This window comes from Varanus komodoensis, unplaced genomic scaffold (genome assembly GCF_004798865.1).
Source record: "Varanus komodoensis strain SLA01 unplaced genomic scaffold, ASM479886v1 scaffold1, whole genome shotgun sequence".
Taxonomy (NCBI): Eukaryota; Metazoa; Chordata; class Lepidosauria; order Squamata; family Varanidae; genus Varanus; species Varanus komodoensis.
Genome location: NW_025335268.1, coordinates 17,247,589 through 17,271,903, shown reverse-complemented (window position 1 = coordinate 17,271,903; position 24,315 = coordinate 17,247,589). Strand labels below are relative to the sequence as shown.

Genomic DNA, 24,315 nt, shown 5'->3' with positions numbered 1-24,315 from the left:
CTAAGTGTGAGATTCATGGTCCTTTAGAAACTAATTCACATCTGGTCTACATACATGTCCTAATACTTTTCTACTCAGTCAGCTTGTTCTAAGTTCAGTCAGTGCTTAAAACGTAGAGAACTCCTGGGAAGAGCAAAGTTAATGATGTCTGCATTAATGAGGTCAAGCATTAGTGATAGCTTAATGCACTGAACTCTGTCCCTATGGAAAGGGTGACAAATGCCTTTAATAGCCTTCTTTTTCCTACAGTGCATACATCTGACAGTATTACCACCTAGAATTTTACCTTGATTGAGTTGGAAGTTCTCTCCTGACTTTTTGCAAATTCTGACTTGTTTTTTTCTGAGGTGTCTTTGTTTTCTGAAGATAGTTTTCGGGATTTTTCAAAAATATTAATCCCCAGGATCTGAGCTACCTTGTCAAGCTCAGATTGTTTCTTTTCTGCAGCATCAGCACTCATCTTCAGTTGAGCAATTTCCTTCACAATGTTCTCTTGTAGTCGGTTTACTTCCACTAGCAAGGGGTCCTTGTGCCCATCCTTTTCCCTACGCTTCTTCCGCAGCATCTCTCCTGAGCCATCAAAGTGGTGGAGCAGGAAGCACAAGAAAATAATGTTAACACATGCAACATTATTTGTGTGAATTAAACATTAGATACAATAACTTGGCCCAAGTGCCAGAAGCTGCATGTGCATTACTGGAAGCAGAACTGGCAAGGTTAGATTGATAACCTGGTATGCCTAGGATAGAAAGGAGCAAACATAAGCCTACCCTTTCTAGTGGAATATGCAGAGCCAAGCCTCTTCACTAAAGAGCATCCCAGGGAAAAAACACATACATTGAGACAATGCAGTACCTTGCTGTTTTGAAAGCCTATTTAACTCAGTCCTCAAATAGTGCAGCTTTTTCTGTCGCGCTTCTTGTTCAGCCTTTAATTTCTCTCTTTCTTCTATTACCTAAAAAGTTTTATGAAGGTAAAAAAACATAAAAATGCCCCTTTACTTGACCACAGCCAAAGCAACACTGCAAGTATAACTACATGGCTTCTAATGTATCTTCTAGAATCTAAGCAATGTCAGTAATAATCTTTTGAATTAGTATCTGATGCAAATTTAACTCTTGCCAGAGATGGCAGCTTATTCCTTATATGCTGTGTCTGTGTTGTTTATTCTTCAAATCAAAATGAAACCCTCATGATGAAGCCTTCTAACTTGTGGAGGTTCATAATTCAAATGCAAACACAAGCAAGTCATGATCGAACACAAAATTAAGCATGCTTGAAGCCATCAAAATCAATGGGCTGAAGTATATGTAACCAAATTAGACTGTGGCCATAATATACTGCAATGTAATAGGATGACTTCTAAGCACAGTTTAAGGAAAAAATCTTGGTTTCCTGGTAAATTTTATTTTTATTATATTATTTAATAAGGTGTCTTCACTCATGCACAAAATGCAATGGAAAATATAAAAGAAATATAGGATAGATCAGGGGTGGTCACACTTGCTCAACTGAACAGCCACATACAATGTCAGATATTTGAGAGCTGCAAGCAGGTGCCCGCGGGCAGTGAGCAACAAGTGGATGTGTGAGTGTGATGAGCAGCAAGCAGGCACCTGTGGGTGGTGGCTGTGGATGGTGAGCAGCAAGTGTGTGCCTGTGGATGCCCATGGGTGACAAGCCATGAGCTGCAAAATAAACTTAGAGAGTCGCATGTGCCTCGAGCCTCCATTTGGCCACCCCTGGAATAGATGGCCATCTCACCCTTGCTAATCAGTGTATTTCACAAAACTGATTTCTTTCACTTTGTTTCTAGAATAATAAATGCTACTTGTAAGACATAAAAAATTAAAAGACCACCATGGTGTTTCTGTAATGAAATATGCTTTATTGTTATTCATAATCTATTGTATTCTCTGAATGTTGTAAGCTGCCCAGACAGCTTCAGCTATTGGGCAGTTCAGGCATAAAATAAATAAATGATCAAGCAGTGTCCTTTAAGAGCTGTTTAAGAAATTATAGTGTTATCTGTTGCAACAGCACCACTAAACAATAGTCAAATACTGCAAGACATGAGAGAAAGATCCTGTTCAAAATACTATGTCAAATGCAAGAAAAAGACATGTTAAAATAAAATTGAAAATACTTTGAATTGCTGGGAACTAGCAACATTCTCTATCAATGAATGTAATCCTAAATAAGGAATCAGTTTTGTACCCAGTGGCATATATCACTACCGGCCATGTAAATAAGTGCAACATCAAAAGCATTATATATATATATTGAAACAATCCAATTACCGGCAATAAGTACACTACAGGAAAAAGTTTGAATATGCTGGAAGGGCAAAAGAAGACTGAAAAATAGACACAGATATTCTGCACACTTATGCCTTTAGATTATGTCCTGTTGGCAAATATTCACCAAAATAAATTTTAAAAGCTTACCTTCTGCTTTTGTGAAGCCCGATTTCTTTCATCTGATATTCTTTCTTTGAGAGAAGGCTGTGAGAACTGGGGGATGGAGTAAGATGCACCAGTGGGGATTTGCACAAGCACGGACTCATCCCTTTTGATATCAGGAGTCCCTTTGCCTGTGGAAACTGTCTCAATAACTCTGAGATTGGGTCGTGTAGGATTTGGTGGCACTGTCAGTGTGACAAGCCCATGTACATCTGAAAGTGCAGGGTCAGCCTGCTGCGCATACATGCGCCAGCCAGAAGCTGCATAGGCCATGTAGTGTCCGTACGCATCATAGCCAGGGGGTGCCATTGTGGGAGAGGGATAGTTTTGTGGCAGTTGAGTTGTAGGGAACGGTGAAAAGCGGGAAACTCTATACTGAGACACAGATGTAGGAGGAGACAAGTTGGGGAGGGGTGGAGCTGATGGAATTAAAGATATTGGTGGAACAGACCTCTCTGGTGTGCCAGTAGGATTATCCTGACCTACACTTTTGCTTTTATTGTGCTCAGAGTTTGAAATAGAGGTTATCTCTTTAGATGGGGGGAAGGAACTAGAAGGTGAGAGAGAGCGCTTCTGGCTTGATTCCGGGGAATGAGTGTTGCTTTGACTGTGACGCCTCTCCCGAGATTCTGCTTTACAAGAAGCCGCTAAATGACGATCAGGAGACCGAGATGGTTTTTTCCCATGGAGTCGTTCCTGAGTACGGGCAGCAAGCTTACCAATTTCAGCCACCCCAATGTCAAGACCAATAGTTTTAAGCAAGTCATGTATCTTCTCATATTCTGGCCTGGACTGTTCTGATGTGTCTGGTTTTACAGGTGGACTAGGACGAGGTGGAGAACCTACTTTCTGGCTCAAGGATTCTCTCTCACTACTCAGTGTTAGCTTCTGAGTAGACGGTGAGTCAACATTAGAGCCATCCTCATCATCACCATAAAGAAATTTTTCTTCATCCTCAATGTCGTCTGGAAAGCTGCGCCGTCTCTTCTCCTGAGAACTTGTAGAATCTGCTATCATACCCAGAATGCGTGAAAAGCCACTCCCATCTTGGCTGACTCTTTCATGAGGAAGTAAAAAGTCACTGTGCCTGTCAACAGGCTCTGATGTTGATTCATGAGGCTCTTTCTGTTTTAGAAAATTCCCAGAGTTCTGTTCAAAAGAAAAACTATTTTGTTGTATGCCAGAATATGATCTCCAATCATGAACACTGCTTTGAGACTCCTTATTGGTAGACTCCGCAACCGCATTTTTGTTGAAACGTTTGAGAAAATTCTCCACTTCCAAAGAAAAAGGAGCAATGCTGTTACGCTGGGGCAAAGGAGGATTATTTGAAAGAAGTGGGGGCTCTTTGACAGAGGTGGGACTGCTAGAAAACACTTCTGGCTAAAAAACAAAGAGAACTGTCATTAGTTACTACATTCCTTTACAAGACTAATATCCCAAACTTTTAAAAGGAAAGTATCTTCATATAAAGGGTTTACAGACAACTGTTTAAAATATTAACCACAAATTGAAAGAAGAGGAAGATTAAACTAAAGCATATCCAGATGTTCCAAAGTATTTTAGAATTATGGACATTCTGTAAGTGGGGAGGAACCAAGCCTACAAGTAATGCCTTTGCTTGACAAAATTTCAACAGATGATGAAAAATGGGTGGAAAAGGAAACATGCTCCCACTGCTGAAAAGCCCAGTTTGATACTCTTTCTTGACATGTTGTATTGATAACCAACACAAATGCCAATAAAATATCAGTCCAATTGCCTGGAAATAACTGTACATTCCATCTCCACCCTACTCTCATTAAGAGTGCGGTGAATAAGACATCTTGGTTTGCCCTCAGTAACACTACCATGAAGCCAAATTGGCTGCACAGCACCACCATGATCATTCTGTGACTGGGAACTCTAAGTATGGTTGAAAAGGAAGAAAAAATTATCAAATGACTAGCAAGGGTACAATTCAGTGTTTATAAACGGTGACAACCATGCCTTTGGAGAACTGAGGGTAGAATTTTGCATCCCCTGAAGCAGGTTTTGCAAAAAGATAATTGTTACCATTTTCAGAAATCAACTTATTTATTTTCTATGCTAGAACTATATAAGAAGAAAGGAATGTCAAGGAATGCAAGCAGCAGATAAAGGTAAGTGTGTATCTGAAACACATATTGTAATACTTGTATTCGGCGCCTTAATTTCAAGCAGAAAATAATTCTGCACGTGATGATGTAAATTTACTGGATAAAATGCCAAATCATCCACTCTATCTTCCATACTGATGTCAATAGTGTTACTCCAATTTCAACTACATTTCATCTAGTAGAACTATGTTAAAATAACTAACTTTGTAACTAAATAGAAATCAAGAGTTACAGCTCTTACAAAAACACTTTTTCATATCACACGTTATTGTATGCTGTTTTTAGTTTACACATGATGCTAACACATGGTTTGCTGCCCTACCAATGGTGTGTCTGGCAGACAGCTGAACAAATTGCAGTTTGTTTTCTTAGTCCCTCCGCCTGCCTCCCTGCATTCCAAAACACCTTTGCGATACTGCAATGATGGCCTGAAGTGCAGCTTGGGTTTGCTTTTTTAAGCCAGCCTCACTCACTGCCTCTGGAGAAACAATCCATGGTGCTAGGTTCACACATGATGATAACCCAGGAATTAAACAATCCAAAGTTCATAACCTAACAACAAAACAATTTCTTTCTGGATTGTTCATGGATAACCAATCATGGTTTGATAATATGGCTGTGTTTGCACATATGGCAACTCAGAACTGAACTACCTATGGTTATGTGCAAACCAAGTCATATTTATTTTTCCACTTTAAAATACAAAAGATCAAATTCATATTTAATAATGTGTTCAATATTACTAGCATGTTATCATTCAGTGAATTCCAGGTTTTGAAGGTATATATAGAAAAAATGGACTACACAAACTTTAAGAGTTATTGCATTTTTGTTCTTAACTTTAATCCACAACTCTACCTCACAAAAATTTTTAAAGGAAAGAACTATGAAGATGTGTTAAAATTTGAGCATAAAACAATAATCTTATTCTGAGTCAATTAGGAGGCAAAATACTACTAGGATAGTATTTCTATTAAATCAACTCCAAAACACTGTGTGCAGTCTAGACAATATTCTGAGGGTGTCTGTTTCATAGAATTATAGTAGAGTTGGAAGGGGCCATGAAGGCCATCGGGTCCAACCTCCTGCTGTTGCAGGACACCAATTTACACCATTCCAGAGATTAACAGAGATGAAGTTTAATATTAAGAATTAAGATCAAATAAAACACAAGTGTAACTGACAGTTTATCAGAGAAGGGAAAGAATACAGCTCAAACCTGGACAGAAAAATCTTCTACACGTTTCTTCAATATAGATTTTTTGGGCATCGCTGGTGCATCATCAGGTCTATAAAGGTATCGAGGTTCAGAAGACTGTACTGGATTGGTTGAGCCATGCATCATGTAGCCACTGCTAGACAGTTCTCGGTTCATGTTTCTGCTCAGTTCCTCCTCTTCTCTTTTCCTCCTAGCACTTTCAAGCTCACGGAAATCCTCATCCAGGTATGTTGGACTTGGGCTTCTACTAAGACTTCGTTTACGATAGTTTCGTGTTGTTGGCACAAAGCCCTGAGGCTCTATGCTCATATCAAGTAGTCTGTCATCTCTGTCATATCGAGGACGTTTTGGTTCTCTCCCTCTATCCTCTGATGAATACAGGGATTTCCTAAGTAGCTCACCACCCCTATCAGTTTCTCTTGGTTGATCATGTAGATGGTCATAGTTCATGCTATAGTCCGACTGGTGGACAAAAACATCCCTACTATGATAATCCTCATCGTGTCTCATACTGAAAGGACTAGAAGGAGTTTCATCACGAGAGGGGTATCGCTCAAGGCTTCGAGGATGTGAAAGGCCTCTGCTAAATATTGGACCATCAGCCAAGTCATCCCTGATGAAAGATGTATATGGGTTACAACATCAGCATCCTGAACTATACGTTAATTATTTTACATTGGTTTTGAACTATAGATTTTTTGTTTCTGGTTTGATGTAAAGTGTGCTTAAATGGGTCTGATAGTTTAGGGATGAGCAAACCTCTACTTAGATGGTAACTGGGCAACATAGCTTTTTGAATTGCACACATTTTTACAGTGTGAGTAATTGATGCGATTCGCTCTTTTCTAGCAACATTATTCTAATTCCTGTAACTGTACATTTTGGGACAATAGGAAGCAATATAACCAGATAAGAAATATATTTCTCTTACCAGTTCAAGAACCTTTTTTTTTAAAGTGAAGGTACAATATGTATTCATTTAATTTATAATTACATTTACTGCTTTTTTAAATGGCCATATGAATAACACACAGCCCTTGAAAATCACAGCAATGTCAGTTTGACAGGAGCCAATATACATAATGACATTCTGAAGATCTTTACAAATTATCCTAATTCTTTGCACAAGATAGATAAATATCATTTTTTAAAAATCATTAAAATAATCAGGTTTTGTTTTATATACAAATACTGAGTTTCTCTTAAAACACTACATTAGTATTAAATAATCCAATATGAACTTGGTTAATATTGCATACTTTAAATAAAGAACAAGGATGGATAGCACTGTGTTTTTTTTTTTAATCCAAATGAACTAATTTTTAATATTTAAAACAGATCTTAACTTTCAAAAATGTTAATACTAAGTTTCTTTTTATACAATAACTAGGCTAATATTAAATAATACAAACACAACATGTTAACCTCTAAAATGAATATGTGCCCCTACAAGATCCAGGCAGTTCTTATATTTAATGAAGTGCCAACTTGCTAATCCTTCTGGTATGAATCCTTACTCTTCCTTCCAGTCATAAGCATTTTATATGCACATGACTGAAAACAACAACAACTCTCTAGTTTACCCAGGAGCTATCAGACCTTATTTAAATTTAATGCTCATGTCCATTTCACTTTTTATTTACTTTTTTTTTAGAGGGATATGGTTAGACCAAAGCAAAGTCAAGTAAAAAAGAGCTTAATTGCAAAGAAGAGAAAATAATATTGTCCAGTGCACAGGTTCCTATAATGTCATACTTAATCTCAGAAATTCTAATGGGAGCTGGTCATAAGAACCCACATGGGACTATTCTAAAGATTATATATTCATAAAGAATAAGGAAAGCAACTAACATTTACAAAATGCAAGAATGGTTTCAAGAATGAAACAACAGTATAAATAATACAGTGTCAATAATTATTTACAACAGCATACATAATTAATTGTAAATTAAAATGGTTTACTGATAAGATCTGCACCACCTGCTTGGGTCACTTGCAAGAAGTGGGATAGAAATCTAATGATAACAATAATAGAGCAGTGTTAGTGGGAAACTGGGTTTAAATTAAGTAATTTAAATTTGCAATTTTTCTTGTGAATTGTTGCTGTTACTATTAAAAGGACTTAAAACAAAGCAAAACCAAAAATGCCTCCCAGCTTTCAGGCACTAAGCAAAAGACAGCACAGAAAAGTCCCAAGTGAGGAAATCCTGGGCAAGTCCTCTAGGGGACTATTCAAGAAGCTCAAGCCACTTGCAAGGAGAGAACAGGAAATAAGAGCACCCCCCCCCCAACCATTTCCTTAAACATAACACTGAAGCCTGAGAAACTTACTCGTATCTGCCATCCTCAACGTCCCAATAAAAGAGGCAGAAAAATGACTGCCCCTTTCCCAAGGAACTGAAGAAGTTGCAAAAGTGGTGGTAGAGTTAAAGCACTGCATCAGTTATATACAATGATATCATTTCACTAGCACAAAGATATTACCACTTGTGGAAAGCCCAATTTTATCCTTCCATGCAAGTCAGATTCAATCCTTTCATTCTGTCTGTGCAAGTTACTGCTCAAGGATTGCTAGTGATGCAGGTCTTTGGGAAAATTTTCAGTCCGCATCACAAAAAGTCTGATGCATTAGAGAACAATCTAATTAAGCGGTGTCAATTTTACTTTCAGCTAGTAAACAACAAAGCTTTGAAAAGTACACCATGGATAGTTTACGGCACTGCCGCTACACTCCTGCTAATTCCACTGCATTCATGAGATCCACCACCTGTGCAACAGGAGCTAATGCTTCTCACAGCAACCCCAGAACAAGCAGAAACACTCATTTCTAGAACAGGAAAAGTCAGCAGAACACACTCCTGCAAGTTCTGCTGACCTGCCTCATTTTGGAAATGAATGCTTTGCTGGTTTCTGATTGCTCCAGCATCTATTGGATTCCTACTGCACGAGAGAGAAGTCCACTAGTGCACACACAACATTGAATATTGTCCCATGCTATTTCTTCTCCTAATACACCACAAATATTTGACCTAAAATATTTGAGAAAAATCGAAGCACACTTGATTTAAATATTTATTAAACTTGTGCACACATAACACTAACCCATGTTTCATTTAACCCAAGGACTTGATTTGCATGTAACAACCCATCAGTTTAAAAGCTGATGGATTGCTGTGCATGAGCAGGGGAGAACAGGTATACTGCATATTTTAATTAACCCCATGTTGGATTAAACTCTGGCTTATTTAGTCACATAACTCAGAAGTCTGGGTTTCAACATCATGCTCTACAAACAATGGAGGAGCCTATTGTGGAGTGAAATCAGAAGTGCTCTGAAGGAAATAAACCTGTTCTCTTACACTTGGGCACACAGACATGGTTTCCTACCCCACCCAGGTTTTAACCCAGTTTGCACAATCACCATCTTACACAATTACCCAGAGTAGTTTGTTAAGAACTGTTGTGTGCCAGGTGTGATTTATATAATACACCCACCAGCTGTAACTTATTGTGTCATCCAAACCTGGGCAGCATGGCTTGCTGGAGCTAGATGAGAATGCTCAAGTGGCCTTTTGTCTGACAGATAATATAATAAACTGTGATTTGTTTCCATACTCATCACTGGATTGCTTCCTTTTTCCCCACTGCCTACCTATATCCCAAACATCTTTGGGACACTATAATACTGACATGTACAGTGGCAGGCTATTGTTTGTTACCATTCTTGCCTGCCATTTCTGTCACCTGGTTCAGCAACCCATGAATGACCCAAAAATTCTAGGTACATCCATAATGACATCCCATGGTTTAAAAAACCCAGAACCCAACAACAACCATGGCTTTTGATCCCAAGGGTCTCATTCTAGGATGTCTATGCATAACAATCTGTGGTTTGTTAACATGACTGGGTTCATACAAGATGAACATGACATCTGAACCCAAAGCTAAACAAAGCAGCCATTAATTTAACAACAAATGGTGGGTTAACCACAGGATTGTTTAGATCCTAGACAATCCAGTGCTCTGGGTTTCATGTCATCTTGCAGATCACAGGCTGTTAAGTAAAAGCGAAACTGGTAAGCATATGGGAGGCAACATGTCAACTTTCCTCCACATATGCATGATAATTTGTGGGGTGTTTAAATTATTGTTGCTATTATGTATAAGCCATGCCCCAGAAGTCAACAACCTATGGGTTAAATACACCATGGGTTAGCATTATATATAAACTGTACTGGAATACTTGTAAAAAGTTAAAAGTCAATCAAATGTATTTTGGTTATATTATTTAAGGGAAAAAACAAGGCACTGAAAACGACTGACATATTAATACATTTCAGCAATCCAAAAAAGTATGCATGATGCAGCCACAAGCTGCCATCTATTTCAACTTTAACTAGTAGCACCTTTATTAGAATCCAGTATCATAATCATTTCTGAAGAACTTTTATTTTTAAGACCTCCATTCCCATACATATGCACACTCTCACATATTTGCTAGGGATGTTCACCTGAAAAGCATTAATTGCAACTCTGAAACTGCCAAGCTTACCTAACATTGTACTTGCAACTGCCATATGTTCATCATTCCTAATGGATTTATAAAAAGGAAATTTTTCTGTGGTAAAAGAAAACACTGGAAAAGTTTCTGTTCTGGAAAGATTTCTACCTCACATCATTTGGCACTGCACAAGAAGTTCTACGAGGTGTTGCACAATTTACAAATCCATCAGTTTTGTTTGCATTAGTTGCTGTTAGCAACTGTGCAAGTAGACAGCAGTGGCTATACCACCACTGGCAGTCTCAATAGTGGTACCTGCCCCAGGAACAATCTCACATGGGATTAAGGAGACAGAAATGGAAGAACATTTCAAATGTCTCTTGAAAATATACTTGTTCACACATGCTTTTCTTAAACACTAAGTTTGCCGTTCTCATAATTCTTATGTTGTTTGTATATTTTATATATATGGATTAATGTGAATAAGTAAGGAATTTCTTAAAATAAATAAGCAGTATAGAAGTATTATAAAGAACACGCTAGTAGAACAACAATACTCTGGTAATTTTCCCTCCAGCATAATATTGGATATAACCCAAAAAAGTAATTCTATATACTAAGAGCAAATTAAATTCTCCTGCTGTGGACACTTATGCAGCCAACAGGGCACCACCCCTACACAAAAAGCTGCATGGGTCCCCAAGGCTTACAGAACTATAAAACCAGGAGCACACGATACTAAATTGTAGGACACTACATTATAATATTTTGTAGCAGGTCCCAGTTGTGCCTTCCTTATTCTTACTCTGGTACTGCCGTTACTTTTCATGTCTCACAAACACACTCTCACTTCTCATATTGCACCTTCAAATAACAAAAATATCAGAAAAACAAAATTAAAGTGGTTTCAGTATAGAAGTGACAATTCCCTCAGGAGCAAAACATTTTCACTTTCAAGACTGAAATATGCCCAGTGATGCGTGTTAATGCTGCTTCAAACCATACAGAAGCAGATAACCAACCCACATTTGAACTAGGAGGAGGAGCTATGAAGGTTTCACTGCTCAAAGGGAAAATATTTCACAACTCTCCACAGTGTTCCTAATTTGGTTTGTTTTTATAAACTTTTTCTACAGATGTTTCTTCATTTATAAAAGCCCTATTCTAAATAGAGTACCGTTGTGATCAATGGCAAACTACAAACAAAACACAGTTCCTAAAATTCAATAACTAAAACAGGATATTCAACGTATAAATTATCAGCTAAATCTTTACATGGTTTTTTTGCACCTGCAGGAATATGCCAGTCTTAAATAACTACTAAACAAGTACAAGGAAATTTACAGGGTCCTACATTTCTCTTTAAACAGTAGTTATTTTCAGAAAGCAAATCAATTGAGTCCCACATCTATTTTCAGTGCTTACTCCTTCAATTCACAGTAGTATCACAGTTTAAAAAATAAAGACAAAGGATTCAAAATCCAGCTTTGTTCTTTTGTCCATCACTTACTTGATCTTATTCATGAATGACAGTCCAAAAGTATCTGTGCTCAAATGTACACTTACTTTCAAGAGCTCTTTTTAAACTCTACCATGTATGTTAGTACAGGACATGCTGCTATCAAGCTACTGTTTTCCATGCTATGGGTCCTTACCATATACATCCTATGTGAGTGGGACTGTCATGGTTCTTCCCAAGTATTTAATATGTTCCAGAGTTTATGCACATTGGACCCTACCCTATTCACCCCTCCTGCTGACAGAACGTCCATTTCTGTATACAGAAAGGTGTTGGAAAGGGTCTGAAACCTCTAGATCAGACGGAGAAGAGGGAGGCTTGGGTCCTGGATACCTGAAGGTGTACCTTCTTCCCTATGTGCTGGTCCGCCTCTTGAGATCAGAGGCAGAGGCCCTTCTCCGGTAACCCTCTTTGAAGGAAATCAGGAGGGCAGTTACTCAGAGAAGGGCCTTTTCAGCAGTGGTGCCCTGAGTATGGAATTCACTCCCCAGAGAGGTTCGCCTGGTACCGTCGCTGTATTCCTTTTGGTGCCAGACAAAGACCTTTTAATTTTCCCAGTATTTTAATAATTAATCTGGTTTTATTAATTATTTATTTTAGATGCAGTGTGGGGGTTTTTTTGTCGTTGTTATGGGTTCTGGTTTTTTGGATCGCTCTCTGTAAGCTGCCCAGAGACTTTTTAGTAATTGGGACAGTATACAAAAACCATAGATAGATAGATAGATGGATGGATGGATGGATGGATGGATGTTCCACTGTATGAGTAGAAATCCATTCATACAACACTGGTTTTCATCCATATTAATATTCCCTATAAGAATGGGCAGACTGTATAGGAAAGACATAAATAGGCCACAAACCACTCTGGGTTCTGCATATAGATGAAGCACATGGGCAGCCTTGTGGACCACTTTATGTAGGACTGTGTGCAAATGAATTCTACTAAATGAGGTAATCTTTATTGTTTATAGCCATAGGCCATTACAAATTTAATTCTACTTCCTCATGGCAGTGACAATTCAAATGCAATTTATAAGGTCCACTCTCCCTGTAATGCTTATGCAAACCTCATGGAATCACAGCAAGTTTATTTTTACCAGTATTGTCAACACTGCTGAAGGATTAGACAATGACCTTGTCTGCATGACATGATAGCCCACAAAGGGTTAATTTAAATTCAAGGAGCTTTGGTGTGCACTGGTCACCATTATGACTATGCAAACCCTAACTGGGGACTGCCTTGTGATCACAGCTGACTCATGTTATCTTAGGGGTGAACACTCTTCACACTGCATTCAAAATAACCACCTATGTATTTGTCATCAAACTAGAATGTCTGAACAGTCTACTGCTCCCAAACACAGCCATAGCAGAAGAAGCTGTAGAATTTAGAACTATATCAGAGTTGTTGCCATTATATGTTCAAACTTATTACTCCTGTCAAATGGGTGAACTTTAAAATAAGGCACTGTGTATTCGATTGAGAAAACATGGAATGCAAAAAAAAAAAAAAGAGTCTTTGAAACTAAATTCAAACTACAAGTAGCTAATTATTTGCTCATTTTAAGCTCATTTTATTTTAGTCTTTTTAGGTCGTGGATGAATCCAATATACCAAGGCAGGGCAACCTGTGGCTTTTCATGTACTGTAGGGACTGCAACTCTCATTGCCCCTCACCATCAGGTATGCTGAACAGGACTGATGGGAGCTGCAGCTGAACACCACCAGTATATTTTCCATATCATCTTGTAGCAAGCTTATAGTGTATTAAATCATTCATGGGACAATAACAAAAAAGTATAACTTGGAGGTGCTGGTCTTCAAAGAGCCATACCTGTCAACATCACTCAGACTATCAACAGGTGAGCCTAGTCTGTCAGATAGTCTCTTCCTCTCAGGTGTGTCAATGCCATAACGGTCATTGCCAACTGTGATCCGCAAGCTCTGTTCTACTGAAGATTCAGAGTGTCGACTTGGAGAGTGCCGGCTTGGAGAATGTGAATGCCGGCCCGGAGAGCGCCGGCCTGGAGAGCGTGAATGGCGGGTTGGAGAGCGCCGGCCTGGAGAATGTGAACATGGAGAACGTGAGCGCCGGCGTGGAGAATGTGAGCGCCAGCCTGGAGAACGCCTCTGGGATTGAAAAAGAAAATGCAATTTCATTATACCAACTGTTCTTTTATCAACACTGGAATCAGAACTCTTCCAACATAGCCAAATAAATTACAATGGAGGTACAGGGTACTATTTAAAAAAAGAAGGCAATTCCACTGTAGCACACATATTTTACTGTAAATCAATGCCAGATGAAAACACCCAGAGCTATATCTAATTAGTATCACCTGCACAAAAGACATATAAGACTAAATGTACACACAGGAAATAGAAGATAATTTCAAATTGTACAAAAGCATTTTCCGGTACTGTATTTTTCCACAGAAAACTCTCCATTTCTATCATCACCTTCCATTTAGGAAGTTAACATTTCATAAAATCAACTATTAGCATAATGGAGGGATACACGGAACTCAAGAGTTGTAATACTTCAGTTAGCTGTCTGTTTCTTGAAAGTTAAATTATCCCCCCCAAACACTCACACGAACTCTATATATCCATGCATGTGTATATGAACACACATATATACTGGCTAAATTCAAAACAAAAATACACATAAACCCCCCATGCCACCTATTGATTGGCAAACCTGGGTGTGTGCATGTGCATATGAACAGGCTAAATTAAAAATTAAAAAATGATACATAGTCCAAATAATCTAAATCAGATTCAGATCAATGTAGGGGATGTGAAAAATATGGAAATAACATTTTTTCTGGAAAACTCACATACTATCATGGCAAAGGACAAGGCAGCATGTGAATGAAATTCTCACCACTGAAACGTCTGATTGGCAGCTTATGTCAAAGTACTCATATCCTTGCCACTGACCTGGAGTTCAACTGATAAGCAACTGAAACTGAGCAACTGCTTCACTCTCAAAGAAAAAAGGTAAAACAAAAAACAAGACAAAGAAAGGGGCACATATCAAAGTATACAAACCCATCCTAGAAACAGTAAATGTTTCTAATAAATGCATTACACGTGAAGGTAAAGGAGTGATTCATACTGCAGAAAATGTACAATTTATCCCACCTGCTTTTCAGCTTTAGAACAGGTGAGTTCATGCAAACCCTTTTTAGAAAACTCATTTTAGCACTTCACAATCATAGTGCCAAATCTGTACATCAATTACAGTGGTACCTTGGCTCACGAACTTAATCCGTTCTAGGACTCCGGTCGTGACCCAAATTGGTCATGACCCAAGTCAAATTTCCCCATAAGGTTCAATGTAAATAAGGTTAATCTGTTCTGTAAACATTTTTTTATCACAAAAATTTGAAACAAAGTGACAAAGAACAACAAAGATGGTGGCCATCTCCCCCCCAGCATGATTGCGGCCATCTCCCCTGCTCTCCAGCAGGACCGCAATTGTGCTCATCTTCCCTGCACGAGTGCAATCGCAGCCACAGACGGGCAGCCATAGACGGGCGCGATCACGGGCGTGCTGGGGGGGGAGACGGATGCAATCGCGGGTGCGCTCGGGGGGGGGGAGACAGGCACGATAGCGGTCATCTCCCCCCCCCAGCACACCCACGATCATCACCTGATGCGGAGTTCGCAACCTGAGGCAAAATTTTTGTGAAATTTCTGTTCGTGACCCGATTTGGTCGTGAACTGAGGCATTCGTGAACTGAGGTACCACTGTAAGTGCAATAACCTTTTCAAGATACTGCATGTGGCGAGATACGGTTTAAAATGAAGAAAGTTATTGATTACACTTTATCTTTAACATGAACAGCAGATGTTTTTTTTGAAGTCCAATAAAGATTAGTACCATTAATGGATTTCGGTGTTCCCAAACAAATCCACTGTGAATTCAAACACATTTTTAACTAGATTAACCAGTTACAAAAAAGTGGGTCCTGTGCTCGCTACCCTACCTGCTTGAAAGGGAGATTAAATTTTTTAAAATCTCTACAAAACTCTTCTTCTCTGAAATACTAAAATGTTTAACCATTGCAACCATAGTTGGTAGAGATTGGAACAAAAAGCAAATATTTGTTTTGCTAAGGAGGCAAATATAGCAGAAAACACAGCAAAGCTCCCAAAACAAATAGACACTGACATTTCTCCTCTGCCAATAACATAATGGATGCTACAGAAAGAGGAAAGGATTATTTGGAAAGGGATCTGCTTGGCCACATCAAATAGAAATCCCACTCACTTTGTAACTCATGGTGCAAGTTTCTTAAATTGCACCCTTGTAACACAATGAACAGCATTTATTGCTATGGGCAAGTTAACTACTAAGTCTGGACTACTCGGTCTAACCTGGAGGTGTCTTATCTTTTTCAGAACATTTGGGAAGCAAATCATCAGCCTGCAAGCATGGGTTGGTACTAGTCCTATCAGCTTTCAGGACTCCAGTGTCTTTAGGTCAAGGCATGCATAATGCGATGATTTAATCTGTAAATTATCAGATCACTTGACTTATCTGAAGTTAGGGGCTACTTAATCTAACCTAGAGGTAGTACCCAGACATTCACACACACTAGCAGCACACAGTGCAAGTGCAAAGGGAAGGTAGTGTCTCCAGAAGCCAGAAAGAAGCAAAGCTATCTGAGATGGGGGTCAGCTGAGCTTGCAGGAGAACACTGATCTGTCCTGATCATAAAGCACTTGTGTCTGGGCTTCCTTTTTTAACTGTTATTTTCAGTTATAAATGCAGTGAGGCCCATTGTGCAACAGAGTGAACACCACCACAGCAGCAGCATTGGATACTGACCCTATATACTACACCAGTGCCCTATCTGCATACCTAATAGCTTCCCAAGAAATGGTTTAGCTTTCCTTTATGAAGCCATTGTCAAATAGCTTAGAGACTACTGCTTCTAATTTTATGATTTCAAAGAAATAGAGGCATATCCATCTGACTTGAACCATCTACATGTCAGACTCCTAAAGAAACATTTTTATTACTACTACCATTAACTGTGGAATTTATTTCCTCAGAACCTGCAAAAATTTTCAGCAAATATTTAGACTTAAAACAATCCAAACACATTTTCCCAATGGGATATTTTAAAATTATTGTAAAAGTTAGATTAGAGGTTGTGTATCCACTAAATAATTTTAATATGGCTAGTAGTGCAATTGTAAACAGTTTTACTAGAAAGTCCCATTTAACATAAAACCTTATTTATGAGTAAATATACTTATTTAACTACATAAGTAAAATTAATTAACCTATGATGCCAACACAATATACAACTCCGTGACATTGTTCCATGACACTATGGATCCATTCACATAAAGACAACCCATCAGTTTAGAAACTGATGAGTTGCATTTCACAAGACAACAGCATGCTTCCTCTTCCACTTTTACTCCACAACCCACAAACAGTTCCCTTACAGGTTGTGGAGCAGTACATCTGAACCTGGACCAAATGGTTTAGGGGCTATACATGCCAGAGGCTAACCCAACAACAAACCATGATTTAACTGGTAGGTTAACCCTTAAGCAACTCAGAGGTCAAGCTCGGACATCATACTGCACAACATGCAAAGCAGCTGATTGGGGGATTTGCACTAAAACTGAGGATGGTTTTTTGATCCAATAGGCTGTCGTAATACCAAATTCAGATTTAATTGTAGGATGAACAACTCACAGTTAACTTATAATTAGTAGTCAGGTTAACTTGTGGGTTGTTAAGCCCATGATCAACCTATGTCTGTGTTTACATGCCATGAAGCAACCTTTGATTAGGTTATATATGCAAAATGGTGGCAGCATACATAGCAGCAAATCTCTAGTTAAGTAAATCATGCCTTCCATCCTTAATATAAAGTGGGCCTGGTTTGCATGTAGTCTTGCTTGTGAACCAAGCCATTGTATTATTCTATGCACTCTCTCCATATGTTCAATGGGTATTACAGCACTAGACATGAAAAATCACTTACACTCCAATTCAATAAACAATAGGTTCAACAGTACCTATTCACACATAAGCACACACAGTATTTTACTGACATGAACTTCTCATCACGGTACATATTTGCCAACGTTTTGTAGATCTTAATGATTCTGTTATATATTACACTTTTCCAAAGACTAGTTTAACTAATTTTCTGCCTGGTCTAACCATGTATATTCATATATGCTGTTTTCTCCTACTTTTCAAATTCATTCAATTATCCACAAATCTGTAGTGAAATAACTAAGCAATCCCCACTCCACAAGCAAAATCTAGGAACTATGCAAGTTGCCTACAGATTTGCCAAGAGAACTAGATTGAACAAGATAGCTACTTCATGTAAAAATGACTATATTCTCATGGAAACAAATCATGGAAAATCAAATCAAAATCAACAAACATATCAAATGAATAAATATAAATCAACAAACATGAAAACGAATTTCATGCATATCTCCTTCAAACATACCCTACTAGTGGGACTACATCTAAATGATAACTATATTATATTCCATTTTTGTCACAAAGTTGAGGAAAAAAGTTGGCCAATTTAAAACTCTCGCACCATGGGTTCCTTCAACATTGATTCACAGTGTGCCATAAGAATTCAAAACTCCGCTTTAAGAAGTTTAGATTTTGTACGGTTAGATTATCAAGAATGTGTTTAAACAGATGCAACTATCTGCGGTTGCCAGAGGTTGCTTGGCCCTGATCCAGAGAGCGGGGTTAGCACATACTCGGGGGAGCACCTTGCCTGGAATCTACGTGAAAACGGGGGAATGGAAAGGGGACGGTGTTCCGTTTGCGAGCACTTGGGAGTGTCGAGAAGCGTGTGGGCGGGCAGCCGTTACCATGGAAGTAGGAAGAAAAGAAGAAGGTGGAGTACATTGCCCGAGGCCGGGTCCTCAAAAGGTCGTTACCCGGGTAAGGCTGCTATCCCGCTGCTCGGAACCGAGGCAGCTCCAACTCCCTCCTGAAGGAGACCGTATCCGACTACTGCGGCGCGGAGACGGTGAGCGGCGAGAAGAGCGGGTGCTGGACGGCGAGCGGTGGCGGCGGCCCCGAGGAGAGGGCGAGCGAGAGCGGCGCGGGCTACGACCCCGAACCGAGCCCGACGTGGAGCCTCCGGACCGAGAACTACGGGAGCCAGAGCTGTTGCTCTCTTTGGATCGGCTGGAAGACGACACGTTCGAGCGGCCGCTACTGGCACGATACATGATGATGATAATGTGCGGGGCGGCGGCGGCGGAGAAGGCCCGGGAGGCCGGCCGGCCGCCCGCATTTACTCACTCACTCTCTTTCGAGCCCACTCCTCTCTCCCGTCCGCCCCTCACCACTCTCCATGCGCATGCGCACCGAACACACGCGCAAGTGGCGGAGCTGAAAAGACTTTCCTCGGCACCCATACAAGATGGCGCGGGTGGAATTTTAGTCACGTGATAAGAGCGAATGGTTCAGCGATGGAAGCGTCGCGAGACCAGCGGACAGACGGGACAGAGACCGAGAAAATGGTGGAGGGTGGAGTTTGTGTTAAGTGGTTAATGGAGCGGCTGGTAAAGAGCGGAGACGGTATCGCCGCTTCTAGAGTATCAGTAGGAGTTTCCAGGAACACTTCTCCTTATCCCCAGTAGTAAAGATGCAATACCAACACGCTAAATCACTGATAATTTACTGAATTTTCATGACACCCGAAAATCTCTGCTGAGTGGAAGGAAGTGGCCCTGAAGGAAACCGTAGCTGCAACCGTGCACTGTGAGAAAAAGAGCACCTGTTGCATGCGTACCTGTTCTGCAGTTCAGTGCATGGGAGAAGTTCTGGCTATCGAAGCAACCTTACTATGGCAAGCTCTGGTTCTCCATGTATCCTGATTGCATACTTACACCGAAGAATGCACTACTGAGTTAGGACACACTTATAAGCAAATGTTCAGAGGATTGCAGTTGCAGGGAATCACTGAATTGGCGTAAAATTGTAGCTAAAGTGTTGGGCTGGGGACCAAGGAGATCCTGGTTCCAGTCCCTATTCAGTCATGAAGTTCACTGGGTGGCTTTGGGTCAGTCACTGACTCTTAGCCTAATCTACCTCACAGAGTTTTTGTGAGGATAAAATGGAACTCTGTAAGCTGCCTGATTTCCTCTTTAGAGGAAAGGGTGGGATAGAAATGTGATAACAACAAATTTTACAAATAACTTACAAGATTCCATGTGCTATTCATGTCACATGAAGTGTAATATTGATGTATGAGTTTGGTGCTATGCTGTGGAAACCCATCAGAGGAATATTATTTATGACAAGACAAGCCTGATGAAGAACTTTTGCCAGGCACTTAATGGAAATGTATCTTGAGATACTTTACTTTTTCTGTGCTATGTGAATTTAGAACGCAGTCCTAAGCACTCTTGCTAGGGAACAAGTCCTATCGAATTTAATAAGATGGCAAAAAGACTTCTCAGCAAAAGACTTGTTCTGAGTGTTCCAATGTTCTTAGCAGCATCTGAATGGGACCTTCTCTGCTACGGGGATCATATTTAAGGCACAACATTTCCAAATATATTTGCCCAGTATCCACCCTACTGTCTGTTAGGTGTGAGGTAAAAGCAGCCTTACTCACCCATGGTTTTTGCACAATATATTTACAGGCTTTTTATGCCATTTAAAGATGCAATCCTATGCATGTTTAAATACGGTGTGTGTGGTGGTGGTGGGGGGGAGCCCTACAACTCTCAGCACGACTGGCTGCAGAAATGCTGGGAGTTGTAGGACCTTTTTCAGTCTAAATATGCATAGGATTGTGCCCTGAGTGTTATTAATTCCGATGCAGTTTTCTTTGATGATTTTAGTTATATTTATTTTGAATTTTAATTTTGTATGTAAGCTGCCTTGGGAACCACTGGTAGACAGGTGAGAAAGACATATTTTAAATATTGTAAAAAGCTGCTCAATAAACATTTGTAAGATTGCACTGCTTATAGGTAATGCTTAATCCTCCACAAACATTTTCCACATCTTCAGTAACATAGCAAAAGCAAAATAAAGATATAACAAATTCAAATGTGAAGGAGGCTTTACAATACGAAGGATGAAAGCATTCAAAGAGGAAGTCAGTGTTAGTGGTGTGTTTCTTGTAGTATTAATTCCCAATTTGTGGTTTCCTATATCTTTAAAATACAACAAAGATATTGGGTAAGTGTCAGTTATATCATCTTTTATATGAACTTATTGCCTTTACATATTTTACTAGAAGGAAGTGGGAATGCCAGCCAGGTTTCTAACCCCAATCCCTCAACTGAGCTGTTAGCTGCTTCCCTATACTATTCATCTCTGGTTGGCTAGGTGGGTGAATTTGCCAGAATCTACCCTCAGTCTTGCCTTTTGAGGGTTTTGTGACATAAATTTCTCTTTTAACAGAAAAGAGAGTTGAAAGTTTCAGAGAATGGAATGCTGATTCCTCATCACTTCACTGGAAACTGAAGCTTGCAACAAAATTTTGCTGTGCAGAGTGCACACATTCAGTCTAGCCAGCTAGATTCTCTTTCAAAATCTCTAAAACCTGGTAACTCCACACGTTTTGGAGTACAGCTCCCATGAATCCTGACCACAGGAATGATGAAGGGCCACAAGCTGGGAAGGGGAGCTGCTCTATTCCTTTCTCTTCCACCCTCTGGTTTTCCAACCCTTGCCCACCCTCAACAAGCTGTCAACATTCCATGCCTACTGAACATGCTCAGTCATTACTAAGTGGTTTGGGAGCCTTTATTAAACTGTTGTAAACTGCCCAGAATGGTTCGGCTATTGGGTGGTATAGAGATGTAATAAATCAAAATTTTACCAAATAGAGTTTTTTCTAATGATTTCTGAACTGCTGTAAACCTTGATTTTCCATGCACCCTCCCCAAATATGCTGTTACATCCAAGCTTCTCGTGCATGGGTGTCGCCAATTTGACTACATAATGATCTGCTGTTGTTGTTACGTGCCATTGAATCATCTCTGACTTATGGTGACCCTATGAATGAGTCCCCTCCAAAATGTCCTATCTTTGGCAGTCCTGTTGTGCTCTTATAAAATCAAGACTCATAGTTGGTTCTTCCTCTTCTGCCTTCCTCTTCTGAAGGCTCTTCCTTTTCTGCCTTCAACTTCCCCTAGCATGATTGTTTTCTTCAATAAGTCTTGCCTTCTCATCATATGCCTAAACTATGACAGCATTAGTTTTATCATTTTTGTTTTCAGGATCAGTTTTTGCTTGATTTGCTCCACCTATTTGTCTTTCTGTCGGTCCAAGATAATAGAACACTCTCCTTTGGCATCATGTTTTGAACATGTCAGTGTTACCCCTGTCAGCTTCCTTCCACTGTCCAGCTTTCACATCCACACATAGTGATTGGGAATAGAATAATGTGAATGATCTTGGCTTTGCTCTCCACTTCTTACACTCTAGTTCCTTTATTGCTGCCTTTCTAAGTCTCAGGCTTCTTGTAATTTTTTTTTTTTTTTGGCTGCAGTTTCTCTTTAAATTGATGACTGAGCCAAAATATGCAAAACCTTTCAAAATTTCAATCTTTTAATTGTTTAAGGTTCTGCAATTCTTCTGTAGTCAAGATTTTTTGTTTTTGTTATGTTCAGCTGCAGTCCTGCTTTGGCAATTTCTTCTTTCACTTTCATCAGGAGTCCTTTCAATTCATTGCTGCTTTCTGTCAATGATATGGTGCCATCTGCATATCTTAAGTTAACGATGTATCTTCCATCAATTTTCTATCTTTTTTCTTATTGATCTTAATCCAGCATTCCTTATAATATGTTCTGCATACAAAGGAAACCACCCTCTTTTTCCATATTTGAATAGTAGATTCTTGTCCATGATACAAGTTATACATCAAGATAATTAAGTGTTGAGGCACATCAATTTCTCTCAGAACCTTCCATAGCTTCTCATGATCCACACAATTAAAGGCTTTGCTTTAGTCTAAAAAGCACAGACTGATCTGAAATTTGTTCATGTGCTCCAGTAGTCCATGTATATTTACAATATGAACTCAAATGCATCTTACTTATTGGATTCCAGTTTGAACATCAAGCATTTCACACTCCATACAGAGTAAAATTATTTGTTGTAACAGCTTGAGCATCACTTTGCTTGCATAGGAAATTAAAACAACGGTCCTATAGTTTCTGCACTCCTTAGCACTCCTTGGGGATTGGAATATATGTTGAACGTTTCCAGTATAGGAGACATTGTTTTATTTTCATTATTTGTTGGCATATTCTTGTTAGAACTTGGACTAATTCAACATGAGTTTTCCTTTAGTATATAGGATAACATAGGTATCTGCATTCCAATAGGATGCCTACCTCTGAGTGTCTTATGCAGTATCTTGTATCTACACAATTTGTAGTTAAGCCCAAACATTGACCTGCATATAACAACTCAAAGCTGGTTTGAGTGGGGGTAGATGAAGTCTAAATTGTTACTCAGTGCAAATTCAGAATTCTGATTTGTTAATGCATCTAGGAAAAGAACTCCTGATTTGTTGTTGAGTTGTGAATTGTTACATGCAAACTCACTTTGGTTATCGAGGGGTTGTTTTCCAGGTAGGCTTCCAAGATACAGCCCCCGAGTACCAGTTTGTATAAGCAGAATCGAGCAGACATGTTTTTCCAGAAATAAGCTACTTCAGACACTTCGAATGCCGTCTCACATAATCTCTGGGGGTGAAAACACTGTGGCACATTTGCAGCTAACATCTTGGATTTTTGTACTGATTTATATGGGCCGCTTTCGCTTTTGCTATAGAACAGGGGTCTCAAATTGCCGGGACGGGCGGGGGAGGGAACCTGCGGCCTTCAAAGCGCCGGCGGCGCCCGGGCCAGATGCGGGATGAGCGGCATCGTGGTGGTGGAATACTTGATGCGGCCCAGCCTCACCCAGACTCTACTTCCAGTGGCCCCCAGGTAAGTTGAGTCTGAGACCCCTGCTATAGAAGCCGCGAATGCGGGTGGAGTCAAAATCAGTATCTTGCTCTGTGGATCAGCCAATGATAGTTTCATCCGCAGTTTGCTTGCTTGCTACTGTAAAGCATCAGTCCAGACACTAGAGGGCGTTGGTGGGACTTGGTTCCTACTAGGGAGCAAAGAGCCCATAGAGAAAAGTGCAGAGTAATATGCCTCTAATATGTTTTCTAATCTATTTGCGTTTTACCGACAACTGCGGCACGATAACATGGGACTACGTTACAAGCCACTCTCAGTCTGCCATATAATCAACTCATAATACTGGTATAGCAATTTTCAGACTCCTTCCCATCTCTCATTCCTCATATACACGAGAGAGAATTTTTACTTTTCTTGAAGATCCCACTCGTGAAGTCCTTTTTTTTTTTTTTAATTCTACCTCACTTTGGAAAGGCGAGGGAAGCGTCTCGGCTGTAAAAAAAAAAAAAGTCCTGGAA

The 24,315-nt window shown here is 39.6% G+C and overlaps 1 protein-coding gene across 3 annotated transcripts in view; it reads right to left on the bottom strand.

Annotated features, from left to right (window-relative positions):
* The window catches only part of LOC123033674 (zinc finger protein 318-like), a 28,913-nt gene extending 9,649 nt beyond the window's left edge, over positions 1 to 19,264 (bottom strand). For all 3 annotated transcript variants that reach the window (XR_006416631.1, XM_044450552.1, XM_044450426.1), the window contains exons 1-6: positions 18,791 to 19,264; positions 13,674 to 13,969; positions 5,820 to 6,432; positions 2,448 to 3,845; positions 856 to 955; positions 287 to 570 (exon numbers count right to left, since the gene is read on the bottom strand). Coding sequence is in view for 2 of the 3 variants with exons in the window: in XM_044450552.1 (XP_044306487.1) it covers positions 287 to 570; positions 856 to 955; positions 2,448 to 3,845; positions 5,820 to 6,432; positions 13,674 to 13,969; positions 18,791 to 19,087 (2,988 nt within the window). In the remaining variant the exon portion in view is untranslated. The remainder of the gene's footprint in view (positions 1 to 286; positions 571 to 855; positions 956 to 2,447; positions 3,846 to 5,819; positions 6,433 to 13,673; positions 13,970 to 18,790) is intronic.
* Between the last annotated feature and the right edge of the window lie 5,051 nt (positions 19,265 to 24,315).